At 43.8% G+C, this 24,975-nt stretch overlaps 1 protein-coding gene and 1 pseudogene across 3 annotated transcripts in view; both read left to right on the top strand.

Moving 5' to 3' along the window:
* Positions 1-24,975, top strand: part of osbpl3b (oxysterol binding protein-like 3b) — a 109,319-nt gene that overhangs the window by 28,942 nt on the left and 55,402 nt on the right. For both annotated transcript variants that reach the window (XM_080768908.1, XM_080768909.1), the window contains 2 exons: positions 13,162-13,380; positions 18,965-19,081. In XM_080768908.1, the coding sequence (XP_080625034.1) occupies positions 13,285-13,380; positions 18,965-19,081 (213 nt within the window). In that variant the 5' untranslated portion in view covers positions 13,162-13,284. The remainder of the gene's footprint in view (positions 1-13,161; positions 13,381-18,964; positions 19,082-24,975) is intronic.
* LOC308319072 (exosome complex component MTR3-like) lies at positions 20,364-21,183 on the top strand (annotated as a pseudogene). Its single transcript has one exon. The product of its transcript is annotated as an exosome complex component MTR3-like (transcript).

Genomic DNA, 24,975 nt, shown 5'->3' with positions numbered 1-24,975 from the left:
GCTCTCGCGTACAAGTACACAGCCATGGGCGAACAGTAATTAGTTACAGAACTCAATTCAAAAACTGTTAACTGTGGGCGACACCATACATAAAGCATTACAGTTGTTTACAATAGGGCCCACCGTTTTCAATTCATCAAAAGCGAACGCCTTCTAGGCGGTGCGTGACATGAAAAGGTTTATGGCGGTTTTAGAGTGTTATTTAGCAATTAGCACAAACGGCAAAATCCAGTAAACCACTATTGTAAGGAGATGTAACTGTGGGAGTATGTATACAGCAGCTGCATGTCTCTCAGTCCAGTGACATTCTGTGATTATTTGCCATAATCATAGAATGTGTCATTTTCGGCCTAATACAACTAGACTTGGCGCTGGGGGGTGTTACTATAAAATGAAGGTAATAAGTAATAAGTAATATATTCCAAGTATAAAGTAATGCACCCGACACTGACGGTTATCAGGTACTCATATTGTTTTGTAGTGTTTCGTATTCGCTAGCCTAGCCACTCACCCGGCTCTGCTCTGGGAGAGCAGCAGGACTGTTGATTTTTATGTTTTGATTAGGCGTTCCATCATGCTCGTTTAACCCATTTTGGGCGGGAACCCCTTTTGGTGTTTTAAACATTCTGTTATAATTTAGCTATTGAAAAATAGCAGATCTACAAGCTCATAGCGCGCCTTGAGTGGCACGCTATGAGCTTGTAGGTCTGCTATATTTGAAAAATCTTAAAAATGTGGCGCAAATCTTTGAATATATATTCTTTCAAGGTGAATGTTTTTAACTCGGGTCTAAATCATGGGTTAAGCACGGCCAGATGGCTATTTCAACCAATCAGATCGCTTCCTCCTAACGACCTGTTGTGTAATATGGTATTATTTCTAAGTTTCTAACAGTATTGCATCACTGGAACGGCAGACAGGTAGTCATTCACCTGAGCTCATAATTACACCCTTCTGTATGAATTTGGATGGAGAGTTTGAGGTGAGGCGTCTAGGAAAGAACATTATTTCTCTCTGCCCGAGTAATGATAGCTGTGTTTCTTTAGCTCATTGCATGGCATTGCACGACGCCCTCCCTCACTCTGCACTTGTATGCTTTGTGTTGTGGTAATTTTCCACTTTCTTGTAAGCCTGCGTGCGCCCATAGTAACCGACTAAATGCATATTGATTTTCATTCATTGGGTTTTGAATACTGCTTACAGTACTTGAGTACTGTACGCACTGCAGAAGAATAACAGCACTGAAAGGAGCTCACTAGAATTATTAAGTGCTATTTGTGAAGGTCAGTCTCATGATCTTCCATCTTCCTCGGGAAAAAGGCCGGCCTCATTGAGTCATTATTTCCAACAGTATGTGGGTTGTCTGTCTGCAGTGCAGCACAAGAGAGCTCGTTACTATTGTCATGTTATACCTTGACTAGTCGCTCTGGACTAAGAGCATCTGCTAAAGGCTTTTTTTGTCTTTCTACATGTCATTCCTTTCTGTCTGTCTGTCTGTCTGTCTGTCTGTCTGTCTGTGACACTTACTTCCTCAGCCACTTTGCCCGAATGCCTGTTGGTTGAACTCATTTTTACAAGCTTTTCCAATTCTATGTTGAAATTAGTTATATTGAGGAAGGTTACTGGTTAGTTGTCGGAAAGGATTAGCTGATTCTCAAGGCCTTTATACTGTACACACCGGAGGTGTGACAAATAAACCCAAAGTGTTTCGCATTAAACTGAACAAATGAGTCGATGCCTCATTCCTACTTCATAGAGGTCGATGACGTTATTCACACTGAAAATGTTACCTAATTCTGAATACAAATCACTTCACCTCATGTAATGTAATGTTTGTTTATAATCTGTAAAAAACGTCCCTGGTGTTTAAGTAGCCTACTGTACCTTTTAGGATTTGCTGCAGTGCATCGACCTGAATTTGACAGGAACCAGCTATTCATTTATTGTACTTTATTAACTTCAGTGGGAGGCAAAGCAATGCACAGGACACCTCAACAAGTCCTAAAAATAACAATAATTGAGTCTAACCCCACATGTCAAATAACATAATCTTACATTGTCCTTTTCTTTTTTTTCCCCAAACACAAATAAGTCAATACACAGAAGAAGCCTTCTCTTTGAAAGGTAACTCTTTTTTAAACTGTTTCAACTCATTGTAGTCCGGCAGCCGGGGTTTGTGGAGTGGGACATTTGGTATAATAGTCTTTTTTTCATTGGCCTAACATATTGTCTATACATTCATGAATCCACTTGCTGACCGGCTGTCGGCATTGTCACCATTAACATCAAGCAAGATTTTCAAATTTTCATTATGCTTTATGCAGACATGTCAAACTAGGGGTTTTTCATGATTCTGGATCCATTCCAAGCATTCATTTTGCACAAAAAAAACACTCCTTGTGCTAATAACAGCCATAGCCACTTGCCCAAATGTTCCCAAAATGTGCTGAGCACCTCATCACATTTGTGATGACGGCAGACGGCTATGGCCGTTTTTAGCCCAAGGAGTGTTTTGTACAAAACTACGGTAACTAATTAATGCTTGGAATGGATTCAGAATCATGAAACCCCCCTAGTTTGACATGTCACATGAAATATTGGCATTTTTGCCTTATATAGGATGTTAATGGTATGGTCTTAATGGTATTCGCACTTTAAACAAAAGAAGCCTGTTAACTGCCGGACGATTGGTTGTTGGAGGGGTTCTGTTACGCAAGACCCACAGCTGGTGGTTTGATCATTCCAGCAACTTTCACATGGTATCTTTGATGGCCCCCTAGCTGTGTCAGCACAGCCCCATTGGGCGCCCCTGTGTTAGCACAGCCTACTTGAGGTTCCCTGTGAAATCACAGCCTATTAGCAGACGAGTCTGCTTGAATGAATATAGTTCACCTAAAAAAACGACTTATTTTCAATCAATTACACAACCCATGGATGCAGAAAATGTGATGACCAGCTGTGTTTCCGGTAATCTTCTAATTGAGCTCAAATTATTGGCTCAAGAAGTGAGGTTTTTTGTTGTTGTTATAAAATGAAGTAGGTGTACTACTTAGTAGGGTATGAAACACTACTTTATTTTGATTCAGGTTCAAAACTACAGAAGGGTAAAAACATTACACTATAATCACACTACAATCTGACCTTATGGTACATCCTTATGTAAGCAAGACAGTTGCAGATATCAAATGAATAATGGGTGTGTTAGCTTTACGCGTGTCAATGTGCATTCACAATACTGTTAACTACTGTCTCTGCTTGCACATACCGCTTTGCTCTGACCACAGCCAAATCACACAGATCATGCATTTGATTAGCTGCGGCATGTGTTTCTTAGTAGCCTGCCATATTTTTGAGTGGTGCAACCACTCCTATAGACAGCTATGTGTGTGGCTGTGTCCCTGTATACCTGTGTCCAGCTCAGTGGCCTTGTGGTTAGAGTGTCCGCCCTGAAACTGGGAGGTCGGGGTTCGATACCCGGCCGGGTCATACCAAAGACTGTAAAAATGGGACCCAGTGCCTCCCTGCTTGACACTCGGCATCAAAGGGTTGGATTGGGGGTCAAATCTACTAATCAAATGATTCCCGAGCGCGGCGCACGCTGCAGCTCACCGCTCCTTGGCTGCGGCTCACCGCTCCTTGGCTGCAGCTCACCGCTCCTTGGCTGCAGCTCACCGCTCCAAGAGATGGGTCAAATGCGGAGAACAAATTTCACTGCGGTAACGTGTGTGACAAATCGTATGACTTTGACTTTGACTTTGTCCGAACACGAAAATAGCGTTTGTTCACCACCAAGTGTCACTGTTGCACAGCCTAACACACAGGCACAGACACACACACACACACACACAGGCAAGGGAGGATGGCTTTACAGTACAGTACAGTACAGTACAGTACAGTACAGTACAGTACAGTACAGTACAGTAGCACTCACTTCAGACGGGTCTGATTTTTCATCTGCTGTGCAGCTGTATAGTATTTTACCCGAACTGGAAAGACAAACAAAGGGATTTTTCAATGCCCTTAGCTTGTGTAAGTGCCTAATGACTTTGAGACGTACACTCTCGTAACTTGGCAATGTGTGAGTCTGGCCTTCCTCTGTGCCAAGTCCATCACTCAGGACAGCTGGCCAGCTAGCGGAGTGGGTCACGGCGTCTGTCTGTGTGTGTCTCTCTCTCTCTCTCTCTCTCTCTCTTCCTCCTATCATTTATTATTCATCCATTTTCCACCAGTCACACTGTGGCTTTACACAAGACGGCTCTGTCACACATCAGCACGTCATGGTATCTTTTCATTGGCTTACGACACCTCTCCTCCTGGCCTTCGCCTGCCAGATGACAGGTTCAGGCCTCTACTGTCATAATTAATAGGCTCACCTCACTCCTCGCTCTCTTCCAGTTAAATAACAACAACATGGGTTGGTAGGTCATCTACGAACGTCACTTTCTTTGTATACGGACAATTCTCTGTACTGGGGGAGGGCATCTGGAGGCAGACCTTTGACAGATTGCATTGAGCAGGCTGGTTAAGAGTATGAATAAACACTATGAATGATTGCGACCATAAAATAAAAGAAGACATATCATGTCGTGTTTGTCGATGTGCACACTATAATCTTATTGAGGTATCTAATGAGCATACAGTGGGTTTCTGCCTACAGTACAGTAACTGTAGGCTTTTCTCGCGACACTCAGACAGCCTGTGTCTACCAATTCTCAACACTGGCTGCGGTTACATGAGGGCTTTTTCATTCAGAATGAAAACCTCAGAATTAATTAATTCAGAAGTAATTTTTTTGCTGCGTGTTTACATGGGAAATGGTCATTCCGAATGAGTGTTTACATGGACAATACTTTTAAATCCCATTATTTCATTCCACATCAGGTTTGGGGCTGGGAAGGCTTCTGATTGGATAGGGGGCGGGGCTGTTATGTTTACGTCCAGTGGTGGAAAGTAAATTTAAAAATTAGGTATTTCTACTTTACTTGAGTATTTCCAATTTCCAACACTTTTACTTCTACTCCACTACATTTCAGGTAAAACAAAATAATAATAATAATAATAATAATAAAACACTTATGCCATATTACTTTATTATATTTGATGTATCCTGTAGAGTGTAGCCTATGAGAGGTTGCTCTCAGAGATGTGAAATTAAACATGTCTAGTTTCTTATAATTAATCGCATAATATAGCCATACCAATTACATGGAAACAAGCATGCACAGAAAGACCAAAATGAACTTAAATCCGAATGAGTGTTTACATGAGTCCACAATTGTTTCAATAGGATTTAAAAATGCAATAAACCGGTCAGTTACATCAGATCTAAGTTTAAATCAGATTGGCCATTTTCATTCCGATTGAAGTTTTTGTAGGTGTTTACATGACAACTTTTAATAGGATTTAACTTTTATTCTGAATGAAAAGGGGATTTAACTGTCCATGTAAACGTAGCCAATGTCTTTCCAGACAGAAAGCTTCTCTGTGACCTTCTGATACCTCAATACAATTATTTCTGTACACGTAGAACAGAACAGAACAGAAAACAACGTGTGATATGTCTTCTTTTATTTTCATGAACCGATTATCTGACAAAGGTCATAATGTGTCATAAGGTCAAAAATATTGTTTGTTCATATTTGCTTGTCTACCCACGGCTCTCATTGAATTCAATGCATTCCATCGAACATCCGGGGCTCCAGTTTGTCTCCCACGTGCATCAATGGTTCGTTCCTTGCTTGGAACGCGTCTCTTCTTTCTCCGAGACATTCCTTGGGCCTATTATAAATGTTTTTTATTTATTTTGTTATGTTCCCTTTGTGTTCCTTTTTTGCCAATCAGTGTAAGAATTGAGTCAGTTTGTCCTTGGTCCAGGTTTCCAACCACATTTCTTCATATACAGTAGGCACATTGGGGGCATTTCTTTATTCTTATAAAGTGAATTAAAAACTGATTATACAACCCATGCATAGCAGCCCCCGCATCCCCCACAATTTGTTTCCTTTGTTGCACGTTTTAAGTCCCCAAGCAAACATATTGACTTCCGAGGAGTCCAGAATGATCCATTATTTCTTTCTAGTTGTAGTCGGACTGGGTAGATTGTATAGCCGAGAAGTATGCACTGAGAATTAACGGAGGGTAAAATGCAGTAGATCAGTGGTTTTCAACCAGTGGTCCGGGGACCAACAGTGGTCCATTGGGGTTCATTTCACGCTCTCAAGAGTTAAATTATTGTTATACACGTCAGCATTACTTCATTTCACAAGAAGTCTACACAATTCAACGTTTGCCTCTTATCTCTCCCTGGTACCAACATCAATACAGCATGGAATTGTGGACAGAATCTTATCCAACGTCTTATCCAAACAAAATATTCTTTAGTTTTGGGTCTTGAGAGGCTAAATGTCATCAAATGGTGGTCCGTGGCTCAGATGGGTCTGAGAGGCTAAATATCATCAAATGTTTGTTATGTGGCTCAGATGGGTCTGAGAGGCTAAATATCATCAAATGTTTGTTATGTGGCTCAGATGGGTCTGAGAGGCTAAATATCATCAAATGTTGGTACAGTATGTGGCTCAGATGGGTCTGAGAGGCTAAATGTCATCAAAGGGTTGAAAACCACTGCAGCAGAAAGACAGATGTTGAAGGTAGTGGGGCGATGAAAATCTTTGATTTATACTGTAGTATAGTCAGTAGTCACCCTGGCCTTGTCAGCATAAAACAAGCTATTCTCTTCAGGATTCAGTGTAACTGTCATTACAGTTCACAGAGTACAGTCTGTATCTGACACAGTACATTAAACAAGACCCATATCTAAAAGGATGCATTTTCCACAGCATTCTGAAGATACTCCAGTTGGCACTTTGATAATGGCGCCCATTAATAATTCCACTGTCTTTGGACGAATCCTGAGCCTGTAACTGTGACTGAGTGCAATCGTTCGATCCCTACATAAACTTAATAAATAATTAACTGTAATTTAACCTGAATTTAGCCCCGACCAATGCAAGTTGTATCCCTTTTTTTTCTGTGTCTGGCCTGTGTTTCGTACTGCCATGACAATTTTGACGATTGAATCTGACACCGCCGCCAAATATATCATAACTGTCTGAAGAGGTTTATCATATCATGCTTTAACTTTATTTCTATCTCCTATAATGTTATTTGATCCCCCTACTTCATTACATCCAGTATTATTACTTTAGTTTTCATTTTTTCTTTTTTCTAACCAGACTCATTTTTAATTGAGCAAAAAGCAGTTATTAGGTTCAATGATTTGTTTCAGCACCCACACATTCAAAACGCTCATTTATAAATCATCCTGTCAAGATTGTGCCTTGACCTTAATTTCCCTCTTGTGCAATTTCACTCAACATTGACAGCAATTATAGGTTGACAAAACACACAAGGACGAGCCCTTCTGCTATCGGCCAACACTTTCATTCAATGCCGTTGATGTACAGTATTTTCTTTTTGATTAGGCCGTCTGTCGCCAGTGACGGCTAAGGGACAGTAAGGGATGGTGAGGAGCAGGTATTGTGTGAGGTACAGTATATAGGTTGGCAGAAGGACCGAGGTTTCGGGTGACCACTCGGATCTTTTGTCCGTCCAGCGTTACGTAAAGCCGTAAGTCATTACAAGCGGCACACAGACCAGTGGAGCAGGTGGAGATGTTAATGTGATTAACCTTTTGCTGCTCTGCTGCTTAGTGTTGGCGTGCCTGTCGTTCCACATCTGAACCCAGACCCGTGTCGGTTTTGGAGATGTAACACCGATTGGCCGCTTGCATTAGTCATGAGCAAGAAGTTTTCCGGTAGAGAGGAAAGGTCATTTCCGCATGCGTCACGGCCTATATGGCTTGCCCAACTGAACTGCTCCGAAGTGTGCGCTCGCAACCTGTTACAGGCCTGTTCACAATGCCACGCCAGACTTCCCTGGCGTATATTAGAGAAGTCGATGGGTGGCTCTTCCAAGAGAGATGTTGCGCTCTCATTAGACAGGCAGGTGTAAGTGCCATCCAGCCGTTTGTAAGTGTAGCCTACCTATACTTTCGAAAATGCTCCAAATGTTTCTAAAATGGCTCAAATCAGCTTGTAGATCTGCCTTTTGTGCAATTTTCTTAGTAATAGTCATGTGTCACGGTATGATAGCTATTATAATATCGATATTGAGGTTTTTGGTCATCCATCAGCCTTCTGCGCGCACGGCCATTCCACCACTCACTCACATCACAATGAGCACAGGTTGAGCACAGGTTGTCTATATTTTGTAGCATATGTGTGGGGAGATTTGCGCCAGGTACAGCAGTTCCGTTTTTCTAACGACTTAAGCCCTATTTTTGTACAATACATTTTTACTCGATCATACAACGGCGTCGCACAAAAATAATTAGCTAAAATGGTGGTTGTGGCCACATAAAAACATAATTGTAACACTTTCTTCCTCCTAGAATAATAATACCTGATGATTATGGGGGGGGGGGTTTTGGGGGGGGGGGGGGGGGGCGGCACATTAAACACTTGTGTTTTAGTCAGTGCCACTTTTGTCAAAGTTAGTATCATTATTAGCAGTTGTAGCAGTGTATTTTTAGCGTAAGCCCCCCCATGCTGCAGCCTGCAGCAGGAGTCGGGACAAAGCAGGGGGCATAATATGTGATGAATCCCACCTGGGCGGTCGGTGATACAGTCTGAACAGAACCAGCAGCAACAACGCAGTATGATTCATAACAGAAGAACAGAGCACAGGTGGGGGGTTCAGGGAGACCAGCAGGGGGCTGTCACATAAAAACAGCCTTGTTGTTGAGTGTGAGCGTGATTGGTGTGCGAATCAGCAGAACGGTCACGCCGTCACGGTCAAGTGGATAGTTTGTTCAGCACGACTCGTCAGCTGACTATCTGACCTTGGAGCTTGACGTCTGTTGTCAGTTCTGCAAATCATACTATGTGACAGGCAAGACATGTTTTAGCAGACAATATAGTATATGGTCTATACAATAACTCATCAAACAAGATCTTTCATGGCTGTACTTTAAAACATCCATGTGAAATATCTTCCTTTTATTTGGCTGTGTCATTCCATCCAGAATGAGTTTAGGGGTAACTTCCAGCTCCTACAGTATGTGGTTACCAACCATGGAGGTTTTCTTTACAAGGGGACCCAAACCACACAGTGGCACCATCCACAGGGGCTCCTCTTGTCGATCTCCTCTCCCAACGGGCCACCACCCAAGATTTGTTTGTTTTGTTCAGTCAGTTAATTTATATTTTGTAGCATATGTGTGTGAGTTAGCGGGTTGGGAAGATTAATTTATTTCAACTTGGCTCTTTGTTACTCCAGTCAGTCCTCATCATTTATTCAGCTCTCATTCTGTTCCATTTTGTAAATAAATACCTGGGGAAGTGCATGGCGAGCCTGTCCTTTTTCATGTTGTGTCTTAGGCACCGCTATAGACTAGTCTCCCAAGACAGACTGTTGACTCGAGAAACAACGGGGGTCGCTGTTTTCCCGAATATTTGCCGATGGGATTCTCAGATTGCCTCGGCCTAGACTGACCCACACAATGTTTCTCTGTTTGTGGCGTTCACGCTTGTTAGAAAATCTCGTGAGATGCAAGGCGCTGCATTCGTGCTCTTCGTGCAATTCATTTAGTTATCGTGGATTGATTGATGTGCCGCAGCCTAAGAAACGTTCCACTTCATTTGGGCAGTGTGCTGCCGTCACCAGCTGAGCCAGCAGGCAGCCAGGCACCCCATCTGTGTTTGTTATTGTGCATGCGACGAGCCATGAAGAAGTGCATGGTCCCTGCGCTTGGCTGGAGGTGACCACTTCCATTAGTTGTTGTTTTTGGCAGCAAATTTAGATTTTTAGTTTTAGACTTTTAGTCATAGTCCCTTGATTAGTTTGCATTTGGTTTGAGTCACGTTTTAGTCACCTGGAATGTTTTAGTGTCAGTCTAGTTTTAGTCGACTAAATATCATGGGATTTTAGTCGACTAAATCTATAGTTGATTTAGTCGACTAAAATGTATTTAGGCGGGCCTTGATGCCGTCGTAATGACTGTTTTTACATTTGCAGAAAATAGCCGATCGAATAGATCGGCTATTTTCAGCATGCAACCAAGTGTAAAATGATTACCTTGATTACCAAACTTCCTCGCAGGAGGACAAGTTAAATCCCATTATGCTTCATTGCTTCATTTATATCATCAATAAAGTTAACTTAATCTTAACATGCTGCATCGTACGGCCGTGTTGCGCCTCGAATGTGGCATGCTTCTGAAGTTCAGAATGCTAGGGCGATGCACCGTGAGCTTGTGGATCGTCTGTTTTCGGCACACGAGTCGACACCGTTGTACTACAAAGTAAATCTGGCACAAGGGACGTGCACACATCAATGCCTGCCAGGCTGCCAAGTCTCAACAATATCATCACTGGTTGGCTTGTTGCTGTGTTTTCAGAAAGTTGTTGCTAAATGGTTGTGACTCAACACTCTGATAGAGTTCACGCTGATAGTAGGCAGCGCCCATGTGGGTTGTGAAAGTGACACCTCCAGGGTCCTCGTAACTATTAAGAGAGCTACCTCTAATGTTCTCATTGTTAAAATAAAATGCTAGTATTTACATGACAGAAAACATAGTTTTCAACTGGGAAAGGAAACGTCTCAAGCATGCAAATAGAAAGTAAAAAAAAAGTGAAGTGAGGGGTGCTCTTATTGTAGATCTAATCATCATGACGTAAAAACAGTCACTCTGCCTATAATTTGAGTCAAATGTTTCACATTTTGTTTACCATTGCTTTGCAAAACAATGCCATTTACTGCTTTTTTATATAGAAATACAACTGATATTGTGCATAATTATGAAGTATATATGTATATAAGTTCAGCCTTTTGGCCCGGCCCTCCAAAAATATTTCCTCTTTCTCATTTGGCCCTTTGGGGGAAAATAATTGCCCACACCTGCTCTATAGTGTCCATGACTACAGCCTCGGTTCTTTTCACTCTGACTGCAGTGCAGTGAGGTGAGGTGAGGGGATGCTTTTGCTTCCACGTTGTGAGGCCGCTCTGCATGGTCTGTGTGTCCTCCACGCCACGCTGACGCACGTTGTAATGGCGTGCCATAATTTCTCTTTTCCACCGGCACCGCACGGTGCCGGTGGAGTCGCATCAAACGCCACTGTCTGCGTTCCAAACGCTGACGGCATAGTACGTGGCACTGGTCCAGCCTGTGAGAGGGTAGATTGGAGAGTGTGTGTGTGTGTGTGTGTGTGTGTGACTGTGTGTGTGTTTGTGTCTGTGTCCTGATCGGAAAATAGCCGACAGCTGATTGAAAATAGCCAATCTACAAGCTCACAACGCACAGTGATAAGATGACGTTGTGAGCTTGTAGGTCTGATGTTGTCAGTGCACGGCACCAGCACATAACCAAGTATGAATCGGGCGTAATAGGCTTAGAGAACTATTATTCAAATCATAATATAATGCACACACACACACGCACACACACACACACACACACACACACACACACACTTTGATCCTCATGCACTGCTGCTGGTGATCAGTCTCTGTTGGGCTAGATAATGTATGTGACCTTCAGTGGTATAGCTCTTGTTTAGCTAGAATCACGGATCGATTTTTGAGTTAAAAAAGTGAGTTAAAATATATATTAAAGATATATAAAAGTGAGAAATAGCAGAACTACAAGCTCGGTGCCGCGCAAATATGAGCTTGTAGATCTGCTATTTTTCAGCAGCTAAAGTTTAACATAATGCTTAAAACACCAAAAGGGTCTATAGTTCCCGCTCTGAATGGGTTTTAAAAGTGGTGCTGAATTTGCAGCTCAACAAAAAGCACAATTTGTGTACGATAAAACGATGGTAACGATTATCGTCCCTTCCCTAGTGTGGAATGAATCTATGCTTGCTGAGGACGTTTAATCATCTGTGGTTTACAACAAGTTGTCTCTCTGTGTATGTGAAGTGATAGCACTCTAAAATAACCCAATGTTTTCCGTTGACTCATCATGGCTGCCAAAAGGCTTTCCTATCAAAACTAACAGGACTCTCTCTCACCTCTCTCTCTCCCCCTCTCTCTATCTCTCTATCTTCTTTCTCCCTCATACTGTATGTCATTGCTCTCTCCCTCTCAGTGGTGGAAAGTAACTTAAGTATTTATTCAAGTACTGTAATTTTAAGGTAGGCTACTTTCTCAGTGGATTTCCATTCCCACTAAATCTCGGGCTATTATTCGACGGCTTTAATTACCAATTACTTTACACTGACTGATAAATGATTATGTTATCGTACAGTAGATTATGACCGTAAGCTGCCCAGTGCCAAGCAGCACATAATGTAATTAAAATCAGCCCCACCTTCACCAGCTGCAACATTAAAGGGATGAGCACATTAATGCCTTGCTAATTACAATCCCATAATACCATTGTGAAATGCATGGGCCGTTCTGCATAATGAGTCACTTTTACGGCTGTTACTCAGAGTACACCTTTGATGCCAATACTTTTGTACTGTAAAAAGATTTAATCCGGTGTGTACAATACAATTACAATTTAGGCATTTAGCAGACACTCTTAATGCAGAGCGACTTACAATAAGCAAGAACAAGTTACAACACAACAAGGTAATAATGATTAGCGAGTGGTATTTTACAATGCAAATACAATGTATCTGCTATACTTTTACTTCGAGCAGTGGTTCTCAAAGTGAGGTCCAGGGACCATCGATGTTCCTTGAGGGGGTTCTAAATGGACACTTTACAGGTCTCTGACCCAGCAAGCCAAATTACGTCATGATGACGTCCTCCCGTGATTCCAGTGACGTCTCTCTCTGATTCATCCAGGGACGTCCGGGCTTTAGTGGGTAAAATTTATGTTGGTTGAAATCCGGTGATATTCTGGGTCAGATGTGACTATAGACATGGTTTGACTTGATCTGGCCACAATCAAGACGTCACTAATTCGTGCAGGTCCTGACCGTGCTTGCTGGGGAGAGTTATGGGGGTCCTTGAATTTAAAACGAACTAAGTAAAACCTCTTGAGTATTTCTTCCACCACTGCTTCCTGTGTGTATTGTATTCTCCTTTCTCTCAACCCTCCCTTACTCTCTCTCTCTCTCTCTCTCTCTCTCTCTCTCTCTCTCTCAACAGTGAGGGAATGTGTGTGGTGTCCGGTCCAGACCCACAGTAACACTCACCAAACGGCTCCAGCAGGGAGAGAGAGAGAGAGCGAGAGAGACACACACACACACACACACACACACACACACAGAGATGGGCTCTGAGGAACGCAGCTCCGCCATGTCCCACAAGATCTCCTCCCCGTCCCGGAGCAACAGCAGCTCCTCCTCAAAGCATGACAGCCGGCAGGTAACTGGAACACACACGCACGCACACACGCGCACGCATGCACACACGCAAGCATGCACACGTGCATATATAGCACTGACGAAGGTCTTAGGACCGAAACGTTTGCTTTTCAATTGCACTTTGAGCACAGAGCACTTCATGAGCATGATAAAATAAGTCTCAGTCTAAGGAGTTTTACTTCTATTTTCTATGCGGTGAGTGAGTCTTTTTCTGTCAAACTTCATTTCATATTCAGCAAGACATTGTTAAACGCAAACATTAGTACTAGATTGATGCACAACTGAACATTTGTAAACGAGCTGTATAATAGCATCCTGAAGACATTGGTACTTGGCACCTTGGTAAGGAATGCCTCTTCCAGAATCCGTATGCACAGTCGCACACACACACACACACACACACACACACACACACAGAGCCCAACTGTTGCCAGATTTTTGGGGCCAATTATCTATCCTGTTTTTGAAAAGTTCTGGAAACCAATGGTTTTGAGCGGTGCAGGCTGTGTGTGTCTGCGCGTGTGATGTGTTGCAGTGGTCAATGTGTGTGAGTGTGTGTTAGGCTGCTCAACAGTGCACGTTAGGTCACCCAGGGGTATTGCCGAATTAGGTTAGGCACCTGCAAAATCTTATAATTAATTTGACAAACTTTGATCTCATTCAAGTTTCTAGTTGAGATATGAACTGAAAGGTACTTTATTTAAAACTTTAACGCGCACACACACGCACACACGCTTGCTTGGCGTTGACGAGCGTCAGGCCACTCAATCATACAGTGCGCTCCGCTCCGTGTTAAATCAATGATAGGCTCTCGGGTGTCGCAGATGGATCGCCTTGCCCGCCGCGCGGCTCAGAGGACGGCTCTAGATCCCATTCTCAGTTTCTCCGTGTTCTTTTTTTCATTAGCTGAGTTTCTGTGTCCGTCTTTTTTTCTCTTCTCTCTTCACATTCACAAAGCCAGTCTCTGTGTCTGTTTGGTCCTCACGGAATCCACTCCGAGGCATGGGAAGACTGTGACCCCGAGGTCAAGCGTTCTGACCGCTCGTTGAGGCTTTGGTTTTAACGAGGTCCGGTGTGGCTCATCATCATCATCATCATTTTTCGACCGCGGCCCGAGATCATGGATTTCACGACGCCGCGCCAGTGTTTCCGGTCGTTCATTGCCATCCCCCAGTTCCTGCTTGCTGATGCATGCGTCCCGACTCCCTATAGCGATGACCTCTGGTCTATACTGTGAGGCAGGATTACAGAGAAGAAGGGGAGATGTAACCTCATGTAGCGGCGGCAGTGGCTCAGGGGTAGAGTGGCTGGATGGGAACCGCAAGGTTGCCAGTTCGAACCCTGTGGGCTCCCCCAGAGTTGGCGTCGAAGTGTCCTTGAGCAAGACACTGAACCCCTAATTGCTCCTGATGTGCTGGTTGGTGCCTGGTGCCTGGTGAATGGGTGAACTTAATGTACAATCTAAATCGCCTTGGATAAAGGCGCTATATAAATGCACCATTTACCATTGTCGGCTCTGTAGCAGTGGCCGCACTGGCCAGCAAACTGTGTTCTTCTGGATCTAGTGAAGAAACACTGGGACGGTTGCCGTATACTCTCTCTCTCTCCTTTTCAATTCCCCCCGTGGCACCCCCATGTCGTCCCCAACTTCAGCTACATGAGAAAGTCCCGACATTCTCACACAACTAAAGTATGTACAAGGTCCTTCGCACACACACACACACACACACACACACACACACACACACACACACACACACGCACACACACACACACACACACACACACACACACACACACACACACACACACACACACACACACCAGAGCCTTCGAGAGTTGCGGGACCTCGTTCATCGGGCAAGGTCTTCTATATAGCCTTCAATTGGCTAATATTGACAAAGCCCTGAACTGAAAGTCTATGAACGTTTGTCACTATTTGGAGTTACAGTACATGAACCACGCGCCCGGCGCTGTTTCTGCCCCCCCTCATTGACGCAACTCTCTCTAATAATAATAATAATAACTTTATTTGTATAGCACTTTTCAAAAACAAGTTTACAAAGTGCTTCACATACAATACATAAACAGGCAGTTCAAATCAACAATGGAAATTTATAAAATACAAAATACAAAAATAATGATAAAGAGAAAGCAGAAACTGGATGTTCATTCAAACTCATTAAAAGCCTTTCTATAATAGTGGGTTTTTAAGAGTCTTTTAAAAGAGGACACTGAAGTGGTCTGTCTAATTTCCAGTGGTAGTTGGTTCCACAGCGGTGGAACCCTAGCAGCAAAGGCTTGGCCACCTTGCGTCACCAGCTTTGTTTAGGGGGTTGAGTAAAACTTTGTCTGCTGATCTAATTAAGGTTACGGGAAAGTATGTGCGGGGACAAGAGGTCAGAAATATACCCAGGTGCCAGTCCGTTTAGTGATTTAAAGTTAACTTTAAAATCAATTCTGAACACGACTGGTAACCAATGCAGTGAGGCGAGAACAGGAGTAATATGGTCATATCTCCTGCCTGGTTTTTGTAAGAACTCTATAGCTGCTGTGTTTTGAACTAGTTGAAGGCGATTGATAGATTTTTTTTGGGAGTCCAGAAAAAAGAGTAGTCCAGATGGTTTGTGACAAAGGCATGAATAAGAGTATAGAAGGCTCTGACACACACAGAACTCAAGCAAGCACATTCACTTCACGTACATTCGTACAAGCACGCCCAGCTGTTGCTTTCCAAGCAGCTAATTGTTTTAAAACTATCATTTCTCTTCTCTAGCATTTGTCTTCATCCCCTCCGGTCTTATCTGTATAGCAGCAGCAGACTGTCATTAGCGTCGCGTTAACCAGAAGACGGCATGAATGGAAAGCAATCAGTCCTGATACCCACCAGGCAGCAGACTGGCTCACTGGCTGCTAAATCCAACAAATGAAACACACACTGGAAAATACTTTTCACTAACGATTCACAAAAAGCCCTCTTATCTCTGCTACCTGTGGAGCTGGGGCACAGCCAATAGGAAATTAGGTGATCGTCATCTAGCTATGAATTGGTAAAGATGAACAATTCATACCTCCACTGGCATCGTGCCAACTACATTTGACTCATCTCTAGTCTGATTCTGGACACATATTAACGTTGTATACCATAACATGTTTATTTTCCACAAATTAGTTAATAATGCCCTACTTCGATACAAGAGTGTCGCACAAAAGTAGAGCCGATCTACAAGAAAAAACTAAACTTAAAAAAATATATACAGTATATAATAATATTGAATCTATGGTTTTGGACATGGTTTTGGACATTTCCACCTGACAAGCTGTAGTCTTCCTTTTTTTAATTTTTTTTTATCCCATGATTTTTGTACCCCATTTTTCACCTGGTATACTGGCTAAGCTTTTAATCCTGGGCGCTACTCTCCCTCTGCCAACCTGGGGAGAGCCCCGAACCGAGCTCATGCTTCCTTCAATGCATGAGGAGTGAGCAGGCCGCTTCTTGTCACCTGACCCTGGTAGGACGTAGCGGCGCGTGGAAGGAAGGAACACGTCGTTCCAACCAGTTCCTTTCCCCTCCATCAGGCTAACCCTGCATGGCCGGCCAGGATTACTCCATGTTTTCTTTTGTGAGGGCACAGTACTTACTCTAGTCTATAGGGGAACACGGGGAGAACATGCAAACTCCACACAGTCTGTAGTCTTCCTTACAGATACGAACACAGCTCTGCTACAATATCGCTGCATTCGTGACTGTGTCGTTTATCGTTGAAGGAAGGAGACCTGGGGTTTGTGTCAGACTAGTGACTCACTCACTCAGCGTGTGAGGGGGAGCCGTGATGGAGTCTTCACCGAGAGAAGAGCGACTCTCGAAGCCCACACCACGCGCTCTTTAACCCACTGTTTCCCAAACGGTGGGTCACGGACCAATTTCTAATGGGTCACGACTCGAGTGAAAATCCCATTTTCTTTGTTTCTATGAGCTTGTAGGTCGGCTATTTTCGATGCGCGAGTCACACCGGCATGCGGTCTTAAGCGTCCTCCCCGCAGGGATCATATAATATGGCCTCCCACGTGTGGAACTCAACGAGACGATGGAGATCTATCTCTAAGGAGCTATCAGCAGCCTCTAATTATGATGTACAATGTGCTTTTGACTCTTGAGCTTGACACTGTCACGCATGATTGACAATCATGTTATACCAAACGTCCTTCAACAACTTTTACTTTGCGTGTGTGTGCGAGCGTGCGCGTCATCTTTGCACAGATCCATGTGTCTGAATCAGTGGTTCATCATTATTTATTCTGCATTTAAGCCATGGACCACCATTGGATGATATTTAGCCTCTCAGACTCAACTTGTCTTAGAACATTTTGTTGTCGTTGAATACGATGTTGTCCACAATTCCAGGCTGTATTGATGTCTGTACCATTAGGAGAGATGACAGACAAACGTTGATCAAATGACAATTCTTCTACATTCTCCAATCGTGTAGACTTACAATAATGTAACTCTTGAGAGCGTAAAATGAAACCAAATGGACCCGTATGGGTCTATTTGGTTTCATGTTACGCTCTCAAGAGTTAAAGATCTATAGCAGAGGTGCCCAAAAGGTAGATTGTGATCTACCAGTAGATCACAAAGACGGGTACATGACCCTAAAAAATATTAAATTTAAATATATTAAAGGGCATCTGCCAGACTGCCACTTGAATTAAGGTGAGTTGATTGATTGACATCAAAAGGGCCTGCCAGCTCAAACATACAAATCATTTAGACCAGTGTGTGGTCCCCGGCCCGGACCACACACTGGTCTAAATGTCTGCTTCTATGTGTCGCTCACGACTCGAGACAATACGTCTGCAGCTACAGTACAGTACCTACTTACTGTATATTTATGGGTCCCAACTTCAGTATCACTTTTTCTTTACCTTTCCTCTATAAACAACTTTCAGAAAAGTGATGGAAAACATTGGTGAAATACTGTAGCAGCAGCACATCTGCTACTTTCACAATCTTTTGAAATGGGGGCTCATGATTAATTCATGGTGTAAGTTTGGGTCTCGCGGAGACTCCAAATGTTCTCTTTTGTGTCTGGACCTGGGGGGACGGTCCAGACACAATGGTACACATTTGTCTAGACACTATTATTTACTCTATTTACTCATTTTGGAGCATACTAACTATAGCATGTGAGTCATGTAAAATGTCAATCATGTAATGTTGTAAAACTGTCCATTACAAAGCATGAATAAAATTAATATATAAATCAGTATAAATGGGCATGAAGTTACAATCGACAAAAAAATATATATATTTAACTTTTGTAACTCATATCTTTGCTTCTGGGTGGTCACTGGAACTACATATTTTCAGATGGGGGGGGGGGGGGGTCAATTACCAATTACATATATTTTTTGGGATCCTTGACAACGACTGACATATAGAAACATCAGAAAACTGACACGATTTAGAAGGCATTAGAATCGTCCACAGGTCTAAATGGGTTATTATATACTGTAAATGAAAGGTGAATGCGTACTGTCTACTGTCCCTGCACTGAACGCTGATGCGCGTGGTGTGTCCACAGGACAGCTGGGAGATCGTAGAGGGACTGCGTGGAGGCTTCAGTCACGTCCAGGAGCCCCAGAAACAGGAAGGCTACATGCTGAAGAAGAGGAAGTGGCCCATGAAAGGCTGGCATAAGGTACCCCTACATCACATTCCTCGATATGTGTACACTATCGGGTAGTTTTACTCTGTTATTTATCACACTGCTTTTTCCTGAATGCTCCATTTTGATTGTTCAATTAATCCTGTGGGGGGGGGGGGGGGGGGGACAGTTTAGAGCTTCATCCAGTTAATGGCTGCTCAGATCATAGATATAAAAAAAGATTAGATGCCTCATTGGCCGCTGCAGTTCGTTGGAGCGATGTGTGTTTGAAGGAGGGGCGGAATAATTTACACTGGGAGAGGAAGTACGCCGGAAAAGAGTGGAAGGCACGTTACGTCACGCTGCCACTCAAGTGACTACTGGCCAATCGCAGCGCATCTTTTCCGGGACTTACAGACCCGAACATGTGCTCTGTGACGCACGCTCATGCTTCCGCGGTGCTTCGCAAAGGAATCTCAGGAAAGTTTTGCCCTCCCTTGAGAACATGCGCTCCAGAGCTGGAAAGGGCGTCTTTACGTTTATATGTCTATTGCTCAGATGGTTCTGATAAAGTTCTGATCAAGCACTTAGTAAATACCTTGCTCATGGACACCTCGACACACATAGGGCTCGACACACACATAGGGCCAGGAATCGGACCTGGGACCTTCTGTTTCCCAGGTGGCCTCTCTAACCATTCTGCGATGGCCAAGCCTTCCAAATCCTTCATTTAAATTCACAGTAACAATGCCAAACCCACACCTACCTTAATGACATTGCCTAACCTTGACGAAACCTTTAAATTATTCCACGGAAAGCAACCACAACTAAATGTAACCATCCGACTGCACTAATAGGATTAGGGGGAATAAAGGCACCTTGACAAAATGAGAACACTATGGGGAGGCCAGCGTGTTATTACATGATGGCTGAAATGGGCACAAACCCTTGGAGGCCAGGCTATGATGTCAGCATACTGTGACATCAGGCATCTCCATATTTGGGCAAACCCATTGACTTCCAGTGTAACATTTAAATATACAACGGCAGTTTAACAGCATAGCATGCGGAATCGCGGATCTCTGAAGAATTATTGCGAACGCAGTGAGCACTTACTATGAGACCTAGCAGATCATGTCTGTGTGTGTGTCTGTCTGTCTGTCTGTGTGTGTGTCTGTCCCGCTGTTACGTCACCGTGACTCAGCCATAACCATATAAGGAGTCCCCAAAGCAGCTATACGTCCAATACCCAAATATGTACGAGCTGCGTTCGCTTCCCGCGTTTGCGCGTCTTACTTGTTAGTATTATTACAACTTCAAACTATACAGTACCACGATGCCGACTGACACTAAAAGAGTGCGGGGACCAGAGGTGTCCATGAGCCTTTCCCTCTTTCGTCCCAAGCCCGTGATGACGTCGTCCGCCGCAGATGGTAAGACGACGGACGGCAGACAGCGCGATCAGGTCGACGTGCGACCCGTGTTCGTGCGCTGTGGGCTGATCAGCCAAGCCAAAGGATCTGCGTACATTGAAGCTGGAAACGCCAAACTAATGTGCTGCGTGTATGGCCCACGAGAGATGGAACGCACAGATGAGACTGGTTTGAAGTGTGGGAGGTTGATGACTGATATGCGGTTCGCTCCCTTCTCCTGCCCTGAGAGGGGCTCTTGGATACAGGGGGAGCGAGGAGAAAGGCCTCTCACTGATGCTGCTCGAGAGTCTGCAGCCGGCCGGTGTGTCTCCACAAATACCCCCGGTCGCAGATCGAGGTCAATGTGATGGTTCTGGAGAACAACGGTTCGGTCCTGGCCCATGCCATCACCTGCGCGTCCCTCGCCCTGGCGGACGCAGGGATCGAAATGTACGACCTGGTTCTCGGCTGCTCCATCCGGCAGGATGGCGCGTCTTATGCGATCGATCCCCGCCTACCTGGACGAAACCGGCTGCAGTTCGAGCAGCGCTGATGAAAACCAGGGCAGTCTGACCGTTGCGTTCCTCCCCATTTTGGAGCGGATATCCGGTGCTACAGTCGGACGGGGAAATGAGGGCGGAGACGGTGAAGGCGGGAGTTCTGACCTGCATCGAGGGATGCAACAAACTGTACCCTGTCATCCAACAGGCTTTGGCCAAAGCCCCACCACCGTCAGAAAGCTGAGACTGACTGACGGGACGTTCTCATCTTGCCTCTTGTCTTGTTTTTTGTGTCTACCGTATAAAAATGTCACATGAATACTGATGCATTTCTTTTACTGTAATGTAAATAATGTTTCGCTGAACTGTGGAAATGAACAGTTTAATATTAAATAATAAAATAAGAAAATATACAACGGCAACTTTGAAGGTCAATGTTTTCTTGCGTATAGTATATATAGAACAGTATGTGAATGTGATCCAGGGGTATTCAACTGGCGGCACACAGCCCGCGGAGCGCCCCCCCTAGTGGCCCTTGGAACGTTGTTTGTTTGTTGCCCAGCCTCAACGACCTTGCAGGCTTATGAAAAAAGCCTGTGTTGACCTTGTCCCTCTGGATTAAGAACATCCGCTAAATGCCTATACATTTTAAATAATCTCGATTCAATTAATCATAGCGTTGCTCATTGGTTCTAAATGTTGCAGATATATTTTGAAGGTATACTGTTCTGTGTTCTAGAATCCTAGACCTACACAGTATACTATGCAGTACTTACTACCTGGACATGAGTCACCAGGACCTCTCTGAATGCCAGTAGCACTGCTCATCTGTATGAGTCATGTGCTCTTTACTGTACATCACACACACACACACACACACACACACACACACACACACGCACACAGTCCATAAATCCGCTGACTTCGTGTTTCAAATTAATTGAATGAGTGAGTGGATAAATTACGTCGTACCCTGCAGCGTAACCTCTGCGTGTGTGTGTGTGTGTGTGTGTGCGCGTGTGCACGGGTCGATTCCACACAGCTGGGGCTCCCCACTTTCCCTGAAAGGCTCCCCCCCCCCCCCCCCCCCCCAGTGTGATGACACTGACCCGGCCACATCTCAGCCTTGCCTCAGATGCATTAAGAGACTGATTTATATGCCGGTGTCCCGTAAACAGTACCAGCAATGGCCGATCTACAAGCTCACTGTGAGCTTGTACATCGGTTATCTTTTACTGCACACGCAACCAAGTACAGTATATATAAATCAGGCATTTATATCTCGCTGACACAGCAGACACATAGCGGGAACTCTGAGTGTATACACGTTTTGGTAATCAGTCAATCAAATGCACTTGATTCATGTACAGTAGCACATGTCCGTATAGCTCAGCTCATATTGGTATCGGACCTGTAATGGATAAACAAGAGACAATAAAATGCAACAAAACTAATAATACAATAATAAGAAGATAGTAGATAGTTTGAGTAGAAGGGCTACACAGCCAGCAAGTGGTATCATCATCCAGTTCAATGTGGTGATTTGAAGGTTAATTGGGCATTCACATCGCTGATGTGTTCGACAGTCTGCATTTGCAGAGGTCAGTGGCGGACTTAGCTACTCCAGAGCCAAGTCTGAGTCTGTTGAGGTTGACCCAGTCACTCCGTTTGATGAAATACACTAGCCTGGGTAAACCCACTCCCCCTGCTGGACAACATTTCATTCAGGCAGAATGCAAATCTGAGCGAGGGGGGAGGGGTTTACCCAGGCTAGAAATACACTAGATAAAAGATGGGCGGCTATTGCTTAACCGTGTTTTACTTTTAATAATCTTATTGCTATCCTATACCATGTGGCTTCCCATGTAAAACTCAAGTCACTTCCTGACTTGCCTATACTGTACGTGACGCTCGTAAATATGAGTCAAATGGGACCCTGTTTTTTCCTCACTTGCTCGGAAGCAAAATGAGAGTGGAGTGAATCAGTCACACTCATCAGGCACACTGACGAACCATACTGTATGTTGTGTAAACTATGGCACGGTGCCGCTGTTTACTGTCGCTGCGGCACCAAACACAGGCTGTCCGGTGCAGTCCGGCCCAGCTGTGTGAGCCTCGTGTGTCAGAGCCCGCACGGAGGCCAGGGGGAGAGAGAGCGAGAGAGTCCTGAAAGACACTTGCAATAGGATACAGTATCAATATGGATAATCTGATTAGATTAGATTTTTCTTTGAGACACACACATATTATTTCGGGGCTTGGCCGAATCCATCATTCCTTCGCCGGGTAAAACAACATAGCTTACAGCCTTACACCATTGGAATTGTGTTACGGTTCATACACATTGTACAGTTTTTTCTTTTCTATTGTGAAGTATTGTAGTGCAGGCAATTACAACAACTTCCGGTCTTGAAAACGGGGAACGCCAAATATGCAAAACTTTCCGCGATTCTACCAGTAATCATATTCTTTGCGACACACGTTCGTGATCGTGTGCCGTTGGCCCCCTTCCCCTATTCGCCCTTCTATTCGACGTACAATATGTGTAGACAGAATAATTAATTACAAGAAGGCAATATTGTACTTGAGGTAAGGTCAGAAGTATTTTAAGATTTTTAAAACGACATTTTCATACAGCCGTTATTATCGTTCTTTAGCTATCGTGCTCAGTGTGAATGGCGCTATAGACCAGGGACGTTTTTGGCTCGGGACCCCCGCCCTGCCCCCCCTACCCACCCCCAATACAAATTGACTGCAAAAATAACCTTAAAATATATCATCAATTAATACTGAAACCAGATATAATCATTAAGGAAAGTGTATGCATGTACTATGCTATGTAAACTCTTCATTTCCATTTCCCAGCCATTCGGTTGCAAACAAAATAATAATGATTTATTTCTTTCTTTCTTTTTTTTAAATAATTTGGGGACCCCCCCAAAATAATTTGGCGACCCCCGTGGGGTCTTGACCCACGGGTTGAGAACCCCTGCTATAGACTAGTGCTTGGTGTGAACAGCCCTATTCAGTATTTTAACCGTGACGTGAGCGCCTGTGCTGTACTATGAATCATATAGCATATTCATAACTACTTGGTTAGTCATAATTGTACATATAACATTAACTTGCAAGCCATTTCTCCCTGCATCTCCCACCAGTGCCTTGAGCTGAAGTCTATTTGCATATCAATTGTTCCACAGGCAGGAAGCCATGGCTGAGAGACAGTCATTCCAATTTGTATTTCTCAAATCGTTTGATTTTTCAAGATAATTCTTGAGGAGTGATCTTTGATCCGATATTATCTTTAGGGTCTCAAAATAGACCACCTGGGGTTTTGACCTTCATGTTTGACAGATAAGTGACAGAGCCATTCTTTGGTAGGAGGCCACAGTTTGTATCTATGCATTTTATGACACACACACACACACACACACACACACACACACACACACACACACACACTGGGACAAAGGGGACACGCAGTGCATGTTATAGATGTATAAAGAGATGTGTAGGGAGTTAGAAAAACGGTGGAGACCATGATGGCCTGGCCTTAATGTGCTATACTATGGAACTATATGGAAGATGCCTTGTTTGAATAAATTATGGACTTTGCCTGGAATCGCAACTCATTAGGAAAATAAGGAAATAATCCACGGACCCCTGTAAGAAAAGATACAACACGCCCCCTCCAGAGATACTTTTGCGTCTGAGACGAAAACAACCACGAAAGTCTCATTTTACCGCTTTCCTCGCAACAACAAAGCTGCTGCTCTCCCAAATCTGGCTGTGACAGGCCCACTCGGAATACTATCGCCATTTTATTTTATTGTGTCAACTAAATCCTCATTAAATGCAAACTATATTCAACATACTCAAGCCTGCACACATTCTAAATATGCCCCCGAAATATTGTACTGAGCAAATGGACTGTTACCACCATAATAATAGTCTTTATTGTCTCCACATCATATACACATCATATTTTCTTTGTCATGGACACTTGTACAAAACATTAATAATTCTACTCGAGTTG

Source organism: Protomyctophum bolini, assembly GCF_963924005.1.
Source record: "Protomyctophum bolini genome assembly, chromosome: 7".
In the NCBI taxonomy this organism is placed as follows: Eukaryota; Metazoa; Chordata; class Actinopteri; order Myctophiformes; family Myctophidae; genus Protomyctophum; species Protomyctophum bolini.
This window is presented reverse-complemented; position numbering and strand designations above follow the sequence as displayed.